This window comes from Anguilla anguilla, chromosome 2 (assembly GCF_013347855.1).
Source record: "Anguilla anguilla isolate fAngAng1 chromosome 2, fAngAng1.pri, whole genome shotgun sequence".
NCBI lineage: Eukaryota > Metazoa > Chordata > Actinopteri > Anguilliformes > Anguillidae > Anguilla > Anguilla anguilla.
In genome coordinates, this window is record NC_049202.1 from 42372097 (window position 1) to 42390664 (window position 18568).

The following is an 18568-nucleotide window of genomic DNA, read 5'->3' on the forward strand; positions in this document are numbered from 1 at the left end:
TGCATCACTTCCTGCAGCGCAGCAGTGATCGCTACAGCTGCTTGTGCAGAACGTCACTCGGCAGGAGCTCGCACGCAAAACGTCATTCATGAAGCGACAAGAGTAGAAGGCAGCTAGTAAGGTAGGTCAAGATAGTTCTACTCAGCTGGCTAGATAGCTAAATATTTAGAATACTCGAATTATAATATCAATCGTTTAACATTGAACCCCCCACTGTTACTGTAGGTGTTCAGGTTTATCAAGTGTATCCTGGTAGCTGTGTGTTTGTTGTAGATGCGTGGCACTAATCATATGGTCAGCTGGAGGCACGGAATCTAACGTTAAGTAAGCTGTGTTGGTTTGATAATCGAGTTCATGTTATTTTTTATTGTAGTTATTTTAGTGTCGTACAACACGGATTAAGGGCATGGTCTGTTGCTAGAAGCTATTTTCTTTACCCCACAAGCGTTATTTTCACAGCGCTTGCTACTGTTGGCGTTACAATATAGTTGGTAAAACCGTATTTAATGTCAGAAAGATGTAGGAGGCTGTTGCTAAAATGTCATCATCACTAAAGTGCTATTGTACAAGTGTGTTTGGTACAAAGTCAGTTGAAATGTCTGCTTTAATTATGACTTCAAGTTTTAAAGACCGTCAGACTATTTACTATTCCCCCCAGTGCCCCACCCCAATGTCTTCGACATTTGGTAATGTAAATGAACATCATGATGGTCTAATCTTACATTCCTCACAGTACCGCCACCGACATTGGTCTATTGGGAACATAGACTCAACCTGACCTACCCTAACAGCTACTGTGAGTTCCAACTTCTGGCTTTTTGAATTATTTGTGATCTGTTGCAGCTTCTTTTGGAACCCCTAGACTTGTATTACTGCCCATTGTGTATATTTTAATGTGTTGTTGTGGGTTTTGTGTCATCATTTATTGTTTGAAGGATTTTTCACATTTACCATACAATATATGTGCTTATTGCCATCTCCTGGTGAGTTGTGGAACTGTCCAGTGCCTGGCCGTTTCATTTTATGAGTTGTGAATCATTCTAGGTCAAATGTAGCCTACTTCACCTTCAATATGTTTGGCTACCGCGTATCCTCTCTCAAAGGACACCAAGTGATTTTTATTTATCCGATAAAAGCTAAATTCTGTGCGTGTCATGTTACATATAATGAAACACACACCTCCTGGTGGTACTGGAGTCATTCAGTGTCATTTCAGACAAAAAAGTGGATTTTGACAGCCACCATCTCAGGTTGTTCTGAATTGTTTCCTGTAGTTAGAAATGGGTAACCATTCATGTTGCATAAATATAATTTGATCTGGGTGAATGAATGAATCAATGCATTTAAATGGCACCTTTCCGAATGTGCAAAGTGCTTTACAGTGATGAGTGGGAACTCACCTCACCCACCACCAATGTGTAGCACCCACCTGGGTGATGCATGGCAGCCATTTTGCACCAGAACGCTCACCGCACATTAGCTAAGGTGGAGAGGGAAAGAATATTTCTTTATCCAGTTAAATTAGGGGATGATTAGGTGTGAATTAAGTTTGAGAGAGCCAGGTTGGGAATTTAGCCAGGACACCGCGGAACCCCCTACTCTTTGCGACAAGTGTCATGGTGTCTTTAATGACCACAGTGAGTCAGAACCTCGGTTTAACGTCTCATCCGAAAGATGGCATCTCACAGCACAGTGTCCCCCTCATTGCACTGGTACATTGGGGTTTATTCAACCACAGGGAAGATTGCCCCCTGCTGGCCCACCAACACCACTTCCAGCAACTTAGTTTTCCCAGGTGTCTCCCCTTCCAAGTACTAACCAAGCCTTAGCTTCAGCCATTTGGCAGGAACAGGGTGCATGGTGGTATGGGAGAAATCAAGCTAATTGAGGCACCCAAATTTTATTTAGGTAGTTTACATAATATTAAGTAAATGAAGTACCCAACTTCCTATTTGTACCAAACTGTTCACTGATAATGATTAAGAAATGAGGAATCAAAATAAATGGGTCAAAATCCACCCACAGACTCCTCCAAACTCCGCCCCAATCCAACCACAACAAACAGTGCATAAGATCAGTTCTCTGTTTGATGAGTAGCATGGAGCTATGGCTTAGAGTACTGTTCCTTCATATTATCTAATGTATTCTCAATGAATATGGTGTTGGCTATTTTCCTCCGTACAGATTAATCAAGCCATTGAAGTTGTTCATTATATGATCCATTATATAATGTGATAGTACCGTTTCTGATGACCAGATGCTGCTGTACTGGCCCACCCTAGGTAGAGAATAGCATGAGGTCCGTTACAAATTCAGGGTTATGTCTAAATCGGTATCATTTGAAAGTAATGCTTTCATTTAATTTTGAAGACATGGTTTTTCTTCACACTATTTAATCTAATAACAGAAACAGTACAATCTCATGGTCAGAACATGGAAGTTTAAGACTGTATGATGGGACAAAACACAAATAACTTAAATGACTCATTAATCTGTACAGGGGAAAATAACCATCACCATATTCACTGGGAATACATTAGATAGCATACAGAAACAAACCATAGCTCCATGCAAAATAATGTTACGGGACTGCTTGTCTTAACTGTTTCTAACTACAGCAAACATTTCAGAACAATGGTGTCATGGTGTGTGAAATGACATGGAATAACCAACAGGTACAATCATGATGCATTATACTGCCAGTTGGTAACTTCTATTGTTGCACGTAAACTATCTGCCTCCTTTTTGCTTGTATTTCAATATGGAAATAGTGTGAAATAACTCATTCACAGGAATACATTTAAAACGGGTACTATGCAAATGCACTGACCATATTTGAACTTGCCAGGCTTAAGTAGTCGCGTCTACTGTTTTTCAGGCGATTCACATGACTTGAATATCAATGGGAATCTACACTGCACCTGTGTTAAACGTTTATGATCAACACATGAATGTAAATGTTTATAATGGCGTGATCTGGACGAACTGTTGTTTGCCTCTTAGGCCAGATGACGGCAGCTACAAGGCAAGAGGTCCTCTCACTGTACAGACGCGTGCTGCGCATCGCTCGGACCTGGAAGGCACAGTCCGCACTGCTGCAGGACACTGAGAGAGAGAGACTCTACATAGCTGAAGAGGCACAGACTCTGTTCAGACAGAACAAGCAGGTAGGCTATTTCTTTCCCGGGCTCAAGATCAAAAGCTTCATGAAACTACAGCTGTGTAAGCTGGCTTAGTTTTCTGTTACTTCATTTAAGGTGACTGACCCGCAATCAATCAAGACGTACATAGAAGAATGCCAAGCAAGGATAGAAATTGGTGAGATAAAAACTGTTTCACTTGCTTTATAATGATATTGAAAATGATTTGAAATTGTGTAACTAACTGAAAACTGTAAAATTTTTAATTTTCAATGACTCCATAGAAATCCAAGTTTGTATTATATTTCTTTGTCTATACTATTTTGGTTTTCTGTGGTTTATAGAAGAACTGAAAACTCCAGAGTGAGTTAGAGTAAACAAAAATATTCATTTTTTTTAGGGCTGCATTACAGGAATCCATATCCACGGCCGGTAAGTCATGCAATTAAAATGGACAGCTTACTGTAGTATTCTCTTTAGTGTTGTTTTTTTTAGTGATTCTCTTTTGTTTGATTAAAACAAACCATCAGTTCTACGCTAGGTTGACAGGGCCCCTGTTAGACCATCGATTATGCATCTAGAGCCAGTTTAAATTGATATTTAATTTCTGTTAAACTACATTTTATACAGTGAATATTATAACTACATAATGAATGAGAGATTAAAAATGCATAGACCACATCTTATTCTCTCTTACAGACATACCTTCCTCCAATGGGACTTGCCACTCAGAAAGGGAGAAAGCTACGCGCCCAGGCAAGACTGAGGAAGCAGGCCAAGCCCATTTACTTAGAGTCACATGACGAGACCTCCTGATGATGTCACAGTTCTTATGGTGTGAGCCAGGGGTCAGGATGCAGAAACACAGCTTTGAAGGAGAATGTGGGAATGATCGAGGTGGGGCCTTCCGATATTTACAGCACTACCCTGAGGCCTTTCTCAGCATGCTTGGTGTCAATACAGAGTGGCTGTGACTTGGTGATAAAAGCCATTCCTCTATTCATTCAGCATAAGCGTACAATATTATCACATTGGTTAAGTTCATTGTTCTCGCAAACATTTCAGAGCTATACTTCACGCAGTGCAGTCAACTGCATGTTTGGTCTGCCCAGTACATTGTTTCTGCTTTTGCCGTATACTTGAAGAAATGGGTTTCATGTCTTAGCACTGATGTATTTTATTCTTTTCTTTTTTTAATTAAGCTATACAATCTTGTGTAAGATAATACGCTGGATTTTATTTCTCTGTGTAATAAAATATGACTTTTTTTTTTACAAACATTTCTGCTTATTAAGTAGTTGTATAAGTGAAAGCTACATTTAAAAGTTACTGAAGTCCCACACTGAAAAATAAATCACAAAATTAAATAGGAATAAAGTGCATCGGAGTGCCAGTTGCATGCCAGACCATTACCTGATGTAACTACTTTTCAATAAGACACTACGGACATTCCAAAATTCCACACCCAGTACCATGAAACACACTACTTGTAAATAATAGGATGTCAAAATACCCTATTGATTTATTTATTTAGGTTTTAGTGACTTGCCAGTAAATCATTTAAACACGCTAATGTAAACAGTATCACTGGCTTTAGTAACGAGAGGATTTGTTAACATAAACCGGATTTCTATGTAAACACCCCTAATCCAAAAAATCCTAACCTTTCTGAAACCCGCAGTATAAGATGATCATTCGTGCTATATAAGGTTTGGTGATTGTAATGTAGTGGTTTGTTGCTGTCAGTGTGCAATACAATAGCAAAGTAAAAGGTCTGTTTCCATGAGAACTGTGGGAAGGTGCTGTCTTCCGGGAACAGACAGAAGGGGAGCTCAGTCATCCAGCTGGCACAGGCAGGCCACGCCCCTGTTGATCCAGTGCTTCTGGGGCTTGTCTGACGGGAGCTCGATGGGGAGCACGTAGTTGGTGGAGTGGCCGGTGGTGGAGAGCGTGCCACGGCGGGCGCTGGTCTTGTAGACGGGGCAGACGTAGATATTCTCATGAAGGAACTTGGACATCTCTCCCGGCCTGAGCCAGATGATAGGAAGGGGGTCAAAAAGGATTTTGGGGTACGATTCCCCGATCACCATCTTCTCCCGGTCCCAGCGTGCGCCCTCCAGGAACAGCCCTTTGACGTAGGCCCCGTCCTCGGGTTTCTGTTCCATCTCGGTCTCCTGCTTGGTCACCTGACCGGACACAAAGTAGACACTACAACTGATCTCACTGAAAGCAAACTTCTTTACATAGACATTATGTAGGTGTTACTGTAGCAATCCCATAGCTTTAAATGTCAGATTAGTGTCCTGAATTGGATTTGATAGCCAAGTAAAAACGTTAATAAGCTTCTTTTGGTTGGCCAGGTAGAGGACATACTGTATACAAAAGGCAGGTTCATCTCACCTCAAATTCAAAGCCAATGTAATCAATCGGAACAGTGTATTTCCGCGCAAAATTCTGTGACACCCCTGTTAGGAAAGATTGTGTGAAGTAGAATCCGGAGAGCCAAAAGACATTGGGTGGTCCGTTGTCTATCCAGTCCTGTGAAACAGAAAAAGGGGACCACCTTATTTCATTATTGCCACCTTATTTCATTAACTAGTTATACATACAGCAACTAGCTAAAAGATAATTTTGATAAAATTGTTTCCCATTATAACCCGAGGTGTATAGACTTAGTTTTGCTGTTATTTCATTTACATATCATTATATGTTCTATTCAATACTATTTCCTTTGACTCCAACTAACTATCCATCTTGGCTAAATTTACTGAGATGTATTTGATAAATAAAAAATATAGGAAAAGTAGACTAATCTGGCTCAAGGAAACAGAAAAATAGAGTCCCACTTCACTAATTTGAACCTCACTGCTAAATAGATTTCTTTCTTGGAGTATCATTTATGGTGCTTGAAAAAAAGGGTACTACAATATAATTTCCTCTAAAGGGAAAATGTAACTAGCAGAGTTAAGTAAGTAACAGATTGGTGTTTGTAAAGCTTAAAGTTTGTAATGCCTCAGAGATGTACAACTGAAAGGTAAGTCACAACAAATATCTTTAAATTGCTTTGCATGAATGAGTGGGCAGAGCATTTAAGTGATATCTGAAAACCAGCTTGTGGTAGAAGTCCTTTGTGAAAAATAGTGATAAACTGTAACTGACTAGTTCCTGGTTCGGTTTGTTTTCTACCAACTTTGTGCCAAATTGTCTGTTTGTCCAACAGAGTACTTGATCCTGTTCAGGCCAAATGTGTGGAATATGAATTCCAACTGTTGCTGTGCCTGGAGATATTCTGACCATAATTTCATTTCAGTAGGTCAGGACTTTTTACATCATAAAGACATCTTGATAACAGACACAGACATTATCATCTTACTGAACAGAATACTACTCATCTTTTTAACATTCTATTTAAAAAATGGAATCTCATAAATGTGAGGACTTTCTAGCTGTTTACATATGGGAACAGCAATTTTCTACATTTTTCATAAGAATTGCATGGATTACCTGCAGGAAATGTAACCGAGCTAGGAAATCGGCCACGTAGCTGCCCAAAGGCTTCAGTGAAGGGTAGGACTTGGCTGCCCACATGGTGGGGACCTTTCCCACCAGCATGCTGTTGAAGACGTTCTCCAGCTCAGCCGACATCACCACCTGTCCTTTTAGCGCCTTGCCAATGTTTACCAGACTGCTGCGCACCACTTGAGTCAGTCTGCATGGAGACAATGGTGGTAGCCATCACTCAGCATAGAAAAAAGCAGTCGCCAAAGATCAGAACACACCAAGTCTAGCAGCAACTGATGTCCCTCACATACAAAAAATAAACCAAAAAAGGCAAAACGTTTCATAAATATGTACAGACATAAATACATGCATTTTTTAAAGCTAGAATCAAAGAACAAAGACTAGTTGTCTTTCAGTAATCCACTCCCTCTTTTTGTATGCAGCGTACCTGTTGAAGCGGATAAGCTCCTGTCTCAGCACTGTGTTCATGGACTCCTCATATACCACAGGATACTTTTCTATCACCATCAATATGTCAAAGTCAGCTGGTAATTTGGATAGGATGTCAGCTGCCAGTTCATCCACTATTTCCTGAATGTGTTCAGAATGAAAAGTTTGGCAGATGCATTTTTACTGTTCGTGAAACCTTCAAAAGCTTAATATCCCAAAGGAAACAGTGTTTACCACATGGCTGCTGCTATGAAACGAATATATATTTTTGTTCTGTCCCATCAATGAATTGAAACAATGTGGTCCAGAAATGTGTGCTCCCCGAATGCAGTCATCCTAATCTGTTTATATAAACACATCCTCACCTGGGGAGACTTGGCCCCACCTCCTGACTGTCTGGGTAATGTCAGCAGCACTCCACTCAGAAGCTGATTGGTCTCCTGGTTGTCCTTGGTGATGTCAGCATTGCTATGAAGTCCAAACACTCCAGGGTCAGCACTGATGGGCAGGTTTCTGATATAATCAATGTAGGTCTGAAACAGATAAAGATACAAAACATTTATATTAACAAAATCAATGAAAATGTATTTTTAAAAAGTGGACCCTTCTCTCTCTTATAGGTCATAGGTCTTGAGGAATGCACATTGATGGTAGCGCTTACATGATTGCTACTTTCCATATCTCTGGTGGTATTTTCTTGCCATTTTAAATGCACTATTGGAACTCTGGCTAAAAGCATCTGCTGTATGACTAAATTATAGATGGTATAACAAGAAAGTCACCCACATCTGCAATGTTATCAGAGAGCACTTCTTTAGGCCTTACAAAAAAGTATTCTATTTCAGTATTTGTAGTATTAAATATATACGATGAGCTCCATAATTTTTGGGATAAAGACAATTTTTTCCTTTATTTGTACTCCACACACACTGTAGTATGGAATGTCTTAGAAACTAACTACTGGACGAATTTGGAATCAGTGGCGATCAGGCCATCTGCAAAAGACATCAGTAAGTGATGACAGGATGATTGTAAGAGCTGTGAATAAATCCCAAATTGTCCCAAAGCTTGACTAATGAGTCCTCATTCAGCATGTCTTAATTTAAATACTGACTGATCTCCCTTTGTTGATGAAACATTTGATTTACACGAAATGTAATGCAAATCAACTCACTTCATAGGGACCATGAAGAGGAACGTAGTACACGTCTCCCTCAGACAAACGGTAGCCATCCTGCATCATCAAATCCCGGTTGTAGAAGATGGACAGCAGGGACAGCAGCAGCCGTCTGTCTTTGTCATCTGTGACTCGTCCTCCATAGTTACACTCCCCTGAAAAGATGAAAAACACAAAAAATCTCAGTGCAATTCAGAAAATCCATACAGTTCCACATATGCAGTTTGTCTTGTTTGATTGAACAAGTGGGTTTTCCTAACAAGGTGATAACACTGATGATGGTTCTCCGGAGCTCACCTGTTAGGTAAGACAGTGCCTCCAGAGGAACATCCTTATATTCATCAAGAAACATCTGGATTTGTCTCATGCTGATTCGAAGATCAGACTCATTGAATTCATAGGGGATGTTCCAACCTGAGGGCAACATAGAAAGTTTCTCAGTTTAGCAACTGGCTTTATTTTTTAAATAATTATTTATTTTTCAAGATTTTAAATATGACACATTTGACAGGCCATGGGACACAAGCCACAAAGAATGCAAAACACAAGACAGAACACAAGGCAAACAAATTAAGACATAGGGCTGACAATAAGACTGGGAATAAAGCACAACCATTGAGTGGGAAGGAAATAAAAGAAAGCAACCAAGCAAATAAACTTGCAAAAAGGTGAAAAGTAAAATAACAGCAAAAAAAGATGAAAACAAAAGGAAAATAATAAAACAACAATAAGAAGATGCATAAAATGCCAGGAGGTTTTCAAAAATGATTATGTAGTATGGCTTTGACAGTCAAAAGCACTGACTCTCAAAATGGCTTAATTCCTTCCAGACTTCCAGAGTCAAGTTGGAGTCACAACTCTGTTTCAGACCATAGACAATAGAAGTGATTGTGAGCAGAGTTCAAATAAATAATTTTTCATATAAATTGTATTTGAGAAATGACATATACATATTATGTACTCCTGAGGCAAAGCCTGTATGTAGCTCCTACAGAAATAAAGTATTTTAATCTCCTGAACAGACAATCAAGGGTTGCTTGTTAATCGTTATGTAAACACCATTTTACGAAGCCTAACTGCAAATTCTAGATTAACAGAAATAGGGACAATGCAGAGATGTACTGGTTTCATTCACAAAAATCATACTTACCTGAAGCAATTCTCTGAATATTCTCAGTAACATAGGATGTGCAACTCTATTCCCAAACTGACTGAACTGTAATTTAACAACATTAATTAAACTATACTACCATAGCCAGATAAAGTCTTACCCAGAGGCCCAAAGTTCCTCCTCTCCTGAACCAAGGCATGGAAAAAGCACAGACCAAACAAGAGCTTCTGCCAGACCTCCTGCTGCTTGGAACTACAGAAGAAGGAGGGGTTTGAGATGGGGTCGTTGAGGTAGGAGCGGAGCAGGTTGGCACGAAGACCCTTCGGAGGCTCGTTGGTCATCTTGACTCCATTTTGCAGGATGCTGACAGGGAACTTGTCCGAGGGGTAACTGGTCAACCACAACCTGCAGGAGCAATATTATCAAAGAGCAATGATGTTACCAAATCAAATGTAGATATAAATCTTGGCCCTCTGTTATATGAGATGACTGATATGATGTTTCTGAAGACAAGATATGCATTGACTGTGATAGTGTTGCAGCTCACAGCCATTCTCCCCCACTGACCTAAAGGTGGGACTGGTAGTCTCAGGGGTGATCATTTCCTCACAGATCTTCTCCAGGGCCGGCATCCAGCTGGTGGCAAGGTGGCAGTTCTGCAGCACCACCCAGGTACCATCTTTGACAGCCTGTTCAATCATTACAGCTGCAATAGGGCCTTGGCCCTGACCAAGGGAGATAGTCTGAATCTTGCTTCCTCCCATCTCCAAGTCATCAGCGAATTTAAGCAGACCTGAAACCCAAGCAAAAAGGAATCTGGTGAATCACAGAAGTTCACATGAAATATCTGTAATTATATGCAATAGGCATGGAATGAGAAGGATATTATTAAATTTAACTGAATACTATTTGCAACATGAAAGTAAATTTGTACAACAGAAAGACATTTCTGTGAAGTATTCTGAATTCCCTGATTGAAATAAACACAAACTGGGTATGGGTCAAAGTACCGATAAATGAAATACCAATGCCTGACCTGCAGTGGGATCAGATCCAGGAGAAAGCACAAAGATTAAAGGTGAGCAGCAGTTTGAGTCTTTGTAACTGCCTGCCAAGTCAAAGGTGGGTGGCTCAATGTAGGTCCTGCCCATCTTGTCTGTAATGAAGTCCTGAACAGCTGGAACCAGTTTGTCAGGTCTGAAGCATCGCAGAATCACCATGCGATCCATCCCCTTTATGTCATTCCAGTTGTCTGGCAGCTGCTCTTTGTGGGGTTTTCCAGAGTCGTAGATCTGTTTCCACTTGGAAATGCTGTTTTGGACATGCTCATAAAGTCCGCTCAAGTTCTTCAGTTTGGATGCCCGCACTATCTCTGACCAGGACTTTTCTGACAACCATTCAGGGGCAGGGTTTGGGTAGGGATTGTCCAAGGCAATCCCCCCAGTCAAGAGGAAACGCCACACCATGTCGTCCACCTCACCTTTGCCCTGCATAATTCCGACAGTGAGGAGCAGGGAAAAGAGCAGCTTGTCTTTCTCAAAGAGCGAGCGACACACATTGTTGTATGTGCTGACTGTGAAGTGATCAACAATGTTCTTAATTCTAGTTTGGAGATCTTCATTCTTTAAGCTGTCAGCAATGGACTGGACATAGAGGTTCATAAACCAAGTTAGAGAGTACTGGTACATTGGTTCAATATTTGCAAGCTCTGAAATGCAGAAGAAGATAATAGAAGAATGCTCTGCCACAGGCCGGTACCCCATGCGAGTGTCATCAATCTCCTTTTCTGTAATACTGGCAATTTTCTGCTTTTCAGAAATCTCCTCTGACAGCACTTTGGAAGAAGACAGGACTTTGATGGCAGTCTCATCCTCCAGGATATTGCCTTCAGAAGAGGAAAGAATCTCCAGGATTTTGCTCTCAATCTCTTTCAGTTGCTTATTGTTAGCAGCACTCTCGATAATGAGCTGGTTCTTCTTCTCCTCCAGCTCAGGTTTCTCCTTAGCAGCCACAATCCCCAGAAGCTGGTCCTCCAAACCCAGTGGGGTGATCATAAAGTTCAGAAGGCACACTTTGACTGCAATCTCAGGCAGGTAGTGAGGGTTCCTGAGTCCAGTGGTCATATAGAAAAGGAAGTCTTTTGAATATTCCACAACATTCTCTCCCAGTCTCATATACTCTACCCCCTGCTGTTTAAATGTCTGCTTTAGCAGCACGGGCTCCAGAACAGCATCCAACTCTTCCCCTATGTTCTCCAGCAGGATGGGTGTGCCAAACTGGATGGCATTTTCCAAAGTTCTCACATAATTGCCATCTGAGAGCTTGATTACTGCAAGTTTATTAGCCTTCTCCATGTTTTTAATCCACTTGTTAGCCTGGCCCTGAGGGTCTATCATTAAAGGCCAGCGGCGGGAGTTGGACACTATGATGCCATTGTCTGTGGAGAAGGAGTCCACGGGCAGTCCAGCAATCTGCCATGCTCTAATCATCACAGGATTACCCAGAGTGTTGCCGAGTGTGAATTCTTCAGAGCATGGTACCTTCTTCTGCTGACATAGCATATGCCAGTCCTTTTGGCACTCCACACGGTAATCCACAGTGAAAGCCCCCAGATATGCCACCATGCCCGAGGAAATAAGCACGTCACCAGTGAGATTAGTATACCGGATCCCAAGCACCCGGGCGGCTTCCGTCCACCTGTCCTTCTCCCCGCCGAGTCCGCCTATCAGCTTCTCTGCTCGGATCAGCTTCTGCGAACACAGCTCAATGTTGTCTTCCAGTTCCTTCTTCTTTATGTTCATGGCTTCAAAGGTGTCATTCAGGGCCTGCAGCCGGTCCTCCACCTCCTTCAACTCTCCTCGCTTAACAGCCAGCATCGCCATTTGCACTGCCAGTTCTCCCTCCGCCCCCTTCAGGCGCTCCTTTTTGGGGGCTACTACCTTAGCCACGCGCTCATATACCTCCATCGCACGTACCCACTTGCACAGCCCTTCACAGGCCGATGACACATTTTTGATGATGGACGGCTGGAATTCTGGGTTGTCAATGAACCTATCTCTGATTTTTTTGATGTTGGCTGGTGGGATGTTGTCTTTATCAAATGCTTTCAGGTTTTCAAGGAACTTCATGTCACCAAGCAGCTTCTTAGATGACCCCCAGTAGTCCTCAATCATTTTTCCTGCATTGAAAAATAAAAAGCATGATCATTTATTGAAATTACTGTCTTAAATAATGAAATTATTTTTCAAAATGACAAGCAATTATAATCACAAGTCTATCCATTTATCTAAGAGTGCTCTGAATCTAATATTTTCAAAATAAATAATTTAATTATATCATCAAATGAATAAATCTTACCTGAGCCACCAGGGTCTGGCTTCCTTTCTGGTTTTATGCCCTTCATGACACAGATGGACTCCATGACCAGCTTGACTGGCCCAGGTGGGTTTTGCATGGATTTCACCACTGTTATGTCAGATGGTTTCAGGGTGTCCAGGGCTGACAGAGCAGCCTCTAGAGCAGGCATGGCCTCTGCTAAGTCACCCTCACATTCATCCTGAACACATCAGAGATAAAGAGAGAGAAAATGGTAAACCCATCAAGATAACAGTATACTCAACTATCAAGACCAGCAGGTCCATCTGAGATTTCAATTAATATATAACCAGCAACAAATCCAACTTCATGAATTTTGATTACATTACATTACATGAATAAAGCAGACACTCCAGAGTGACCCACACTAGAAAGACAGAGTAAGTGCATCCACCGCAGTTATTCAAGTAATGACCCCACACCTGGCTAATAACATTCTCTGACCAGTGAGTATAAGTGTGACATCAAGTACCCATTGGGACTACTCAGAGAGGTAACAGTCAAATCCCCAAATGTTGTGTGTAGTGGAGAGGTCTGGCATCCATGTAAGGTATAAAGATAGTTTTATGGTATGGTATATGGTGTAGAGCTGTTCTATTCACTGTCCAAAAGACTAGCACCAATCAGAAGTACCTGATTTCCAAGTAGAAACTGCAATGTGTATATAAAATGTTACTTTAATTACTTAGAGAGCACGTGGTTACAAAGCATGACAGGTTAGTGTTTCTTTCAGGCTCTGGGTTGGCACCTTGATGGCTTTGGCTGCTGCTGCTGCTTCATTGGCCACTTTCTCATCGGCAGACACCAGCTCCTTCTTAGCATCCACCTCCACTGTTTCCTTCTCAATTTTCACCATCATCTCGTCTGTCTCGGCTGATGTCTTTATCAGCTCTGGTTGCAGTGCTGTCAACTCCTGCTGCATCACAGACACCTGCACACCACGGTTATATGTTATTATTTACATGATCTCTTTAAGATTACGGCATGGCATCTTCTTACTTTTGTTCTTAATAAGTTCCTATGAAAAACCAACGTCAGATTCATCGAAATATGGGCAGACTTCTGAGCATATCCTGGGCGTATCAGAGGATGAATGGCAATTGTGCCTGTTCATGTTGATTTGCATAAGGAAACAACCTATAGCAGTCCCATAAAAGGCATGCCAGCTGGTCATGGGCAAACATCAGCCATTCGTCGCTCATTGCAAACGTAGCTGCACCTCATATGTATCCCTAAAGATCCAAGTAATCCAAAAGCAACTAAAACGCTGGGTTTGGCTACGTGTTTGTGGGTCTTTATTAGATCATCATCAATTATCATAAATCAATTTTATCAATAAACAAAATTAATTACATGTGTTCTCAACAAGATTATTATCATAAAAGGAAACATCTTCTGCGTATGCCTTTAAGTGTGCTTCCATACACACACAAATTTGGATGTTAACAAAAAAACAAATTCATATAAGAAAAAAAAGAATGCCAAATGTTTGTGGAAGCATGTTCCATGTACAAGCTTATGTTTGTAAGCACAGCTAATAATCAAATTTGATCATATGCATGTTTCGTGAATGAGGCCCACTGTGTTTTGTACACCCCAATGTTTCAGAAACCTTAAAAAGCCATACTCAAAAGCAACACCACCCATATTTTCCCACAATTATGTTATCTCTCCACTGAAGCAAAATATATTACCATGGCATACCAAATGATACATACCACATGCCTGTTTGTGGTAATAATTTATGAATCATGAACTTAGGAATGTCTATGTAGAATTTATGAAGGTACGATGTAGGGCTTATGTTCATCAAGGAGTATTACAGGTCTTCTGTAGGACCATTCAGAGAACGTGTTACCGTTAATAGTGTTATCAGTAAAAACCATGAATAAATTATCTATTGACAACATCAGGTTGCTGATATTAAGTGAGAGCACTGCAAGACTACCTGAGAGGCAGCAAATTCCAGTTTCTGCAGGCCCACTATGTAGCGGTTCCTCACGGTGTCCACCTCCTGCCGTTTGAGGTTGAGCAGTGCCTTGAAGGTGAGAATGAGCTCCAGGTAGGAGGTTGGCGTCACGTAGTTATGTCTTCTGAGCCTAGAGAAGTATGCCTCTGAAAGCTGCCTCACACTCTCCTGGAAGGTTTTGCACATTTCCACCACCCTGCAGCAGACAAAGAGCAGTCAAACCTTCAAGTCTAGCGACAGTGCAGTGGTTATTTTAGTCTTTCATGTACTGGACCAGCTACTTATAAGGGGCTCTGTGAGCTACAAAGCAGGAGTTTTCGACTAACTCTTTCCTGATGTTATCCTCCATCTCCACATCTTCCAGAAACTTATGAGCCACCATCTCTAGTGCGTCTGTGGGCCAGGCTTGGAACCAGTCAATGGTGCAGCAGTTGATGAGGGAGGGGAACATGCGCAGACGGTTCCTAAAGGCATCCCCAATTGGACTCATTGCTAAAACGACAAAAAAATGACTCAACATTTTAAACAAACAAATGCCTATATAGAATGGAAAGTAACATCAGTGTTTCTGGAAGGAGGCAGATTAGAGTGTGTGATACCTAGTACAATGTGCAGGTTGGCCTTGACACGGTCGATGAAGTAGTTGTACATGGAGAGGGGCGTTGCGTCAATCTTCTTGCCCTCCATGCGGGCAATGCCCTGCATTTTCTCTATGATTTCCGCGCGCTCGTCTGCAGGGAAGATGTTCGGCACATCGCCAGTGTTGAGCAGCATGTTGGTATCCTCCACAAAAGCCTCATCCTTAATCTGGCTATCGTTGAACAGGAAAACGGTGCTCTTTCCCTCGATGCCCGCCTTGAGCATGACCTTTTTCAGGTCGTCCCTCCAGTCCGGAATGCCGTAGTTCTTGGTCAGCTCGATCTGGAAGAGGTCGTACTCGTTGATGAAGGTCGCCAGCTTGGATGCGCTCTGTCGGCCCGAGCCACCGATGCCCACCAGCAGCAGGTGCCCGTTGTCTTGCTTGAGAACGCGGCAGATGCGTGAGATGTGCTCGATTGCAAACTTGAACATGACCAGGGACATGGGCGTTTTGCTAACATTGTTGAACTCGTCCAGGTAGTACTCCATCACCTCCATGAGTTGCTTCAGGTCCGTGATTTCGTCGTAGGCTTTGGCGTCTGAGTCAGGTTTGCCGTAGTCCCCGAAAAACAGGCTGCGAATGTTCTCATCTGTCACCTTCCCCGATGGGGAGAGATGGATCAGCAGCTATGGAGAGGTGGAAAGAAGCAGCGCTTGTTTTTATTATTTAACTACTCCAAACCCATTCATCCTGTTCATGGAGAGACCAAAGGATATAAAGTATTTCGTCAATAAATTAAATTCCATACCTTGTCAATGCTCTGCTTGAAGAAGTCGGAGGTCCTTGCCTTAACAATTTCAAAGAACGTCTCTCTGTCATTGTTGTCAATCAGACGGTCATAGAAAACTCTGTAAACTTCATGGATCCACAATCTAATCAGTTTATCCCCCTCCTGTAAATAAACAGATACATAATCACATCCATTTACCTATTTTAAGTGAACAACACAAAAACAACACAAGTGTCACTCAGAGTCTTGCCTGAAGGTGGGTGTAGGGGCATAGCAGAACTCCACGGATGATCCTTGCAAAGTCCCTCAGGTTGAAGATATAGTGGGATTTGGAGGGTGTAGGAAGGAAACTTTCCATGGCATCCTTGTACACAGCCATGGTGGCCTGCACCATGATCTTACCAAGTCTTAAAAACAGGAAGACCATAAAGTTATTCACAGTGAAGCCCCTGTTAAGAAACATTTAATTTATGCTAGCTGAGGACAAACAGCAGCAGCTACATGCTAAAATACTGTGAAATATCTTTGTAAAAGTACAGTGCCAAAATTAAAACAGGCCATAAACTCATAATCCTCACTATACTTTAGTGACAGAAAGATGACCCACAGGTCTTAAAGGCACCAGTTGTTCCCAAGAAGATTGTGATTTGTAGTACTGCTCAATTAAAATATGATATGATGAAAGTTTAAAATAACAGTCTTTGTTATGAAAGACTGAGTTTTGTCTTTCAGGCCCCTGAAGCCTGGAAATGTACTTTTTTCCTTTATTTTTCAGAGCCTGTTGAGTTTATGTCAGAGACATAGGTCTCAGTGACCTTCTCACCTAAAGAAGGTAGCATCAAATCCATTCCCAAAATGCCAGTCAGTGATGGATGTGAATATTTTGCTCAGAGTCTCATCATCGAAGGAGTCAATAGAAATTATGTTCAAATGTCGGGTGAAACGACCTTGAACAAGCAAACAGGTCATAAATATATTACATTTGAGCACCAAAATATTGTTTTCAGACAACATTGTCAGTACATTTACCAGACCTGTGGATTTCAACTCTTTCAAACAGTAGACATATTCAAATAAATACACTACAAAAGTAAATATTGTTTTAATATTCAAACTATATTATTATTCAGCAAAAACAAATGAAATTAACTTGCTGAATGCAAAAATTCAGATCATAGCAGAATGCATTGCAACTACTTAATTAATATTTAGTTAAATATATAAACACTTTAATAACAATGACCTTTTTGATACATATACATAATTCTTTATAATAAAGAATAGTAAACTTTTCACAAATAATATTTAAAAACTGAAACGCTCATTCTTAAGTAATAAAATTGACGACAGGATTTTGTATCTAAGACTACTCAGGTACATTACATTAAGGTTGATGTAATACTTTGTATTATAATCGTAATCGTAATGTAATTTCGAATGTAATTCACTTCTTGAATTATTAGCATTTTTTACCTGTGATGTCATTCCTGCCACCACCAGGGGGACCCATTGCCGACACAAAGAGCACATCCACAATGTCCAGCCTGGAGGTGTCTGTGTCATACCAGTGTCTGTGGTCAATCCACTGCCTCAGAAGCTCTATGGGCGGTTGGGCACCATAAATCTCTTTTGCAGGCATGTTGAGGTCATCTGTAACAATAACAATTTAGATTTTGTCAATAAAGTAATGGATTGCTGTCTATCATTCACTTGAAAAAACACTGATATGTCAGACAAACATTATTAAGAAAAACACAGGGTCAGTTTCCTGCATTATTATTATTAATAACACACAATTTTTTGTGTTGACATGAGGAATTCAACAGCATCTGTTGAAGTTCAAACAAGTAAAAATTCAGTAATATGGGAATGTACACCAGGTCCTCACCTACATAGATCACACATTTCTTGCCCATAGGTGGGCCAAAAACCCCTTTCCTCCTGCGATCCAGCTTAGACATGATGATGTCCTGCGTTTGGTTGGCAGAGGTACGGGCTGAAAAGTTGATGCAGTTGGGGGTGTACTGCTCTTTGGGGAGCCGGAGCAGGAAGCTGTTGTTGATAATCGTCTTGCCCGTGCCGGTAGGCCCCACAAACAGCATGGGCACCTCGTGCGCCAGGTAGGTGCGCAGGAAGAACGACTGGCGTGCTGTCTCCATGGTGGGGATGATGAGGTCTGAAACCTGATGGGGAGATAGCGTCATATAAGGCAGCTGTGGCACAGTACAGACATAGGCTATTAAAAAGGTATTAGTGAGCAGAGCAGCCATGCCATTTTGTGAAGTGATAGTGAGACCCCCGGGTTGACTAACTTTGGCGCCAGCAGGAATGGTGGCCTCTTGTTTGGTGATGGAATCTGTCCATGTGTCCCACTGCCCTGATCCGTGCTTATGGAAGTAATAGTCATAGACGCTGCCTGTAGATCATAGAAATAAGATTGAAAACAATTATTTATTTTATTAATTATAAAAAATA

General features: G+C 41.3%; 2 protein-coding genes across 2 annotated transcripts in view; one reads left to right on the forward strand and one right to left on the reverse strand.

Moving 5' to 3' along the window:
* The first annotated feature begins 33 nt into the window (after nt 1-33).
* On the forward strand, nt 34-4413 carry lyrm1 (LYR motif containing 1). Its single transcript, XM_035406039.1, has 6 exons — nt 34-121; nt 734-796; nt 3004-3167; nt 3258-3318; nt 3541-3572; nt 3840-4413. Exons 3-6 carry the CDS (start codon nt 3009-3011, stop codon nt 3954-3956), a joined length of 369 nt encoding a protein of 122 aa, XP_035261930.1. The 5' UTR covers nt 34-121; nt 734-796; nt 3004-3008; the 3' UTR covers nt 3957-4413.
* The window catches only part of dnah3 (dynein axonemal heavy chain 3), a 35509-nt gene continuing 21269 nt past the window's right edge, over nt 4329-18568 (reverse strand). Inside the window, exons 41-61 of the mRNA XM_035406028.1 lie at nt 18406-18509; nt 17982-18276; nt 17567-17743; nt 16917-17040; nt 16344-16500; nt 16112-16255; nt 15323-15989; nt 15050-15215; nt 14703-14919; nt 13503-13685; nt 12737-12935; nt 10416-12557; nt 9947-10172; nt 9540-9784; nt 8566-8682; nt 8266-8423; nt 7457-7624; nt 7090-7232; nt 6645-6849; nt 5541-5678; nt 4329-5326 (exon numbers count right to left, since the gene is read on the reverse strand). Of these exons, the coding sequence (XP_035261919.1) occupies nt 4973-5326; nt 5541-5678; nt 6645-6849; nt 7090-7232; nt 7457-7624; nt 8266-8423; nt 8566-8682; nt 9540-9784; nt 9947-10172; nt 10416-12557; nt 12737-12935; nt 13503-13685; nt 14703-14919; nt 15050-15215; nt 15323-15989; nt 16112-16255; nt 16344-16500; nt 16917-17040; nt 17567-17743; nt 17982-18276; nt 18406-18509 (6329 nt within the window). The 3' untranslated portion in view covers nt 4329-4972. The remainder of the gene's footprint in view (nt 5327-5540; nt 5679-6644; nt 6850-7089; nt 7233-7456; nt 7625-8265; nt 8424-8565; nt 8683-9539; nt 9785-9946; nt 10173-10415; nt 12558-12736; nt 12936-13502; nt 13686-14702; nt 14920-15049; nt 15216-15322; nt 15990-16111; nt 16256-16343; nt 16501-16916; nt 17041-17566; nt 17744-17981; nt 18277-18405; nt 18510-18568) is intronic.